Source organism: Sinocyclocheilus anshuiensis, unplaced genomic scaffold (genome assembly GCF_001515605.1).
Source record: "Sinocyclocheilus anshuiensis isolate Anshui unplaced genomic scaffold, SAMN03320099.WGS_v1.1 scaffold112, whole genome shotgun sequence".
Lineage (NCBI taxonomy): Eukaryota > Metazoa > Chordata > Actinopteri > Cypriniformes > Cyprinidae > Sinocyclocheilus > Sinocyclocheilus anshuiensis.
Window position 1 is genome coordinate 970999 of NW_015557175.1, and position 3943 is coordinate 974941.

Genomic DNA, 3943 nt, shown 5'->3' on the forward strand with positions numbered 1-3943 from the left:
GCAGACATGACGTTAGCAGACTCTGGCTTGGCAGACATGATGTGATCAGGCTTTGACTTGGTAGATATGACATGAGTTAACTTTGACTTAACTGGCATGACGTGAGCAGGTCCTGGAGTAGTAGGCATGACGTGAGCAGGTCATGGCTTGGCAGACATGATGTGAGCAGGTCCTCGAGTAGCAGGCGTGACGTTAGCAGGCTTCATACATATACAAATATACTGTTATTTTAAACTTCAGCAAAGGATCATGATTGATGGTGAGTAATGATGCTGAAAATTCAGCTTTACGTCACAGAAATAAATCACATTTGAAAACATTCAAATAGAAAACAGTTATTTTAAATTGTAATAATATTTCACAATATTAAGGTTTTTACTGTATTTGATAACATAAATGCAGCATAAAAGAAATGAAAATTTCTTACCAACCCCAAACTTTTGAACAATAGTGTGTTTAATTATATCTGCTAAAACAGACAAGCAAAGATATTAAAAAAAAGAAAAGTCCCATTGCTGTTGGATTGTATAGCACCGTTGAAATGCCACTCAGCCAATCAAATTCGAGAAGCAGAACTGTCGCATTGGCAATGGGTCCATCATTTGCCCCATTACTACAGCTATCAGTATCTTGTCCAGCTCAGATTATGTCATAATGGCTGTAAAAACGGTGCTGACGTCCTTGATCATTATTTTCACAGACTCTTTTGCCAGTAACAAGATGCTTGGGTTTTCTAGTAAATGCTTTAAGCTGTCGCGTGCCATCAGAGGGGTCATCGCAATATGGCCGATCTCCAGTTTCCTGGTTTATTCTCTCAGATATCAGTGAGGCTAATGCACCTACTGCCGCTATGTCATTCAACCGAATGTTCTGCATCCTGACAACCTCCATCTTTTACTTGCTGATGAATAACGCAGTTGAAGAAGTGTAGTTGGCAATCTATAGTAAAGAATAAAGATGATTTCAAGCTTAATGTGATTTACCCAAGTAAGACAGGTTCCTGGGTCTTGGAAGAGCAATCATATTTTAGGCTTTGGGCTGGAATTAGTGGCTTCAACAATATTGTTATCAACCAGTCAGTATTTCTCTGATTTAAGGGCTCAGTTGTAATGAGGATTAAGGTTGGATATACTTGGTCATGCGTTTTTGCTTAGGAAATAGCCACCCATTCATGCAAAAAACAAGTGTAAATGGCAACCAAGATGCATTCGACATGACTAGTAATCAAACTCAGGAGGTGGTCTGAGATGCATACAAATCTATCTATCCAATCATTCAAGCTGTTTCTTTCTCAGGAACACCAAAGAAGATATTTGAAGAACTATTTTTGCCCATTCAATGAGAGTCAGTGCATGAGGCCCGAAACAACATTGATTTTTATTGCATGCTCTCAGAAAAAAGATGTGAAAGCTTCTACTGGAGCGGTACCTTGTACTAATATGTACACTTTAGGTACTAATATGTAACTTTAAGGTACCAATATAGACCTGTTAGGTACAAAGGTGTATCTTTTAAAAAGGTACTGCCACAGTGACAGCTTTGAGCTTTCGTATCTTTTTTCTGAGTGCATGTACAAAACATATCAGAGACATATTGTTCTGTGTTCCACAGAAGAATGGAAGTCAGCTTGGATCATCATGAGGGTGAATTAATGATGACAGAATATTTGATGAACTCTCCTTTTAGGACAATACATCCCTTCTGTAAGTCTGTTCCTCTGCCTCATTTTCATTTGCTTCAGATGAAATATGGCATCTAACACATGAGGTACACAGGGTTAGGATATGATAGTTTGATCAGAGTTTTGTTCCAGCATAATCTCCGTCTTCTGCTTGTTTAACTCGGGTTACAGTCGTGCAGCTTAACATTTACAGGTAGATGTTCCAAAATCAACATCCTGTGTTGTTCCTGGAACAGCATTCCCATAAACCAGTCATGTGCACTGATTTTATGGATGGGGTTATGATTGGTAGGCGTCCTGTTTGTGTACAAAGACAGCTAAACCACTGAACCTAAGGCAAGACATTACAGGCGAAACCATTTTTTTTTCAGACACGGGTCAATTTTGGGATTTTCGGTTTTACTTCCATAACTTGCCTACTTTTCTTTTAAACTAGTGGAAAGAAAACATCCAAAATACACATTTAATTGTTTATTTTATTACACTTTGTCTATTTGTGCAGTATTTGTAGATTTCAATTATAATACATATACAGTATATACAGTATATATATATATATATATATATATTGACACACAGGTTTGGAAGAAAAAGATTTATAGTCTCAATAAAAATCATTTTTAATCTAAAACTTAAAAATGTATTTATGTAAAACTGTATGACCAGCTAAAAATACCTCAAATATATTTTCCTGGGAATAATTCATGATAGATGCATTGCTAAACATTCCGAACTTTATGTAAATGGAATAATTACACCCTTGATGGCAGTTCTATTGAACCTTTTTGACTTTTCTTTGGCATTTGAAGCTCTTTAACCTATCATTAGATCTAGCCATCTGTACAAAAAAGTTCACGTTATTTCAATTTCTAGTCAATTTACTTATTTGATTAGTGACCAGGAAATAGCACAGAATTATAAATATGTCATACTCATTTTATGTCATAAAATGTACTTGTTTTAAATTAGTGTCCCAAACCTTTCTGTTTGTTCAGTCCCACATTTTCAATATGTTCTCAGACGTTTGGACCCCACTGTACAAATATCCTGTCAGACAGGAAGCCTCCCACTGTTTTCCTTTATGTATTAAGATTTTTCATTTCTGATTCTGCCAAAACATTTGACTTTGAACTGGAACTGTGTCAGTCTTTCTAAATGGACTTGCTGTCCCTGAGAGACCTTGCTCTGATATTTTTAGTTAAACATTTTTGTTTTCATTGATCGTTTTTGTTGTCTAATTTTGTTGGGCCAAGGGATTGTTTACTGTGGCACTGAGTATTACACTTTCCTTGCAAAAGATGGAGACGGGATGGGGAAAAAAAATGCTGATTCCGATACAGATTACATTTTAACAGCACCTGCCCCAGATTGTTTTATAAACTGCCTTTAAATATAGTGTTTCTGAGTGCAAGTCTTTGTCTTTGACACAGGTCCTTCCTCAGTCATCAGTAATGACGATGACTCCGCCAGTCCTCTTCATCATGTGTCCAACGGCTCTAACACACCCTCGTCCTCTGACATGAACGCGGACGCCGTCATCATTGGCATGACCAAGATTCCTGTTATAGAGAACCCGCAGTACTTCCGCAGCACCAGCAGTCTGCTCAAATCTCATACATGTGAGTCTGTCTGTCTCTACATTTGTGTCTTATGGAACAATGTTATTCAAATGAATACAGAAAGATTGAGAAAGAAATCTGTCTAGAATATGTTCCAGTAAATAATAAATTAGTATAAATTAGTAAATTAGTATTAGTATAAATATATACTACAGTCAAATGTTTGGAATAATTAGGATTTTAATTAGAAAATTACAGTAATATTGTGAAATATTATTACAATTAAAAAAAAAATGTTTTCTATGTGACTATATTGTAAAATGTAATTTATTCCTGTGATGTAAAGCTGAATTTTCAGTGTCACATGATCCTTCAGAAATCATTATCAATGATTATTATCAATGTTGAAAAACATTTGTGCTGCTGCATATTTTTGTGATACACTACCATTCAAAAGTTTGGGGTAAGTAAATCAGCATATTAGAATGATTTCTGAAGGATCATGTGACATAATTCACAGTATTGTAGTTTTTACTGTATTTTTAATCAAATAAATGCAGCTTTGGTGAGCATAAGAGACTGCTTTCAAAAACATACAAAAATTTTTTTAATTATTCCAAACTTTGACCCATAATGGAAAATATATGTTAATGAAAAAAAATAAAAATAAATAAATAAATATATATATATATATATATATATA

The 3943-nt window shown here is 35.1% G+C and overlaps 1 protein-coding gene across 1 annotated transcript in view; it reads left to right on the plus strand.

Annotated features, from left to right (window-relative positions):
- LOC107678451 (BDNF/NT-3 growth factors receptor-like) overlaps positions 1–3943 on the plus strand; it is a 58026-nt gene that overhangs the window by 40690 nt on the left and 13393 nt on the right. The window contains exon 13 of the mRNA XM_016473723.1: positions 3112–3300. Coding sequence (XP_016329209.1) covers positions 3112–3300 — 189 coding nt within the window. The remainder of the gene's footprint in view (positions 1–3111; positions 3301–3943) is intronic.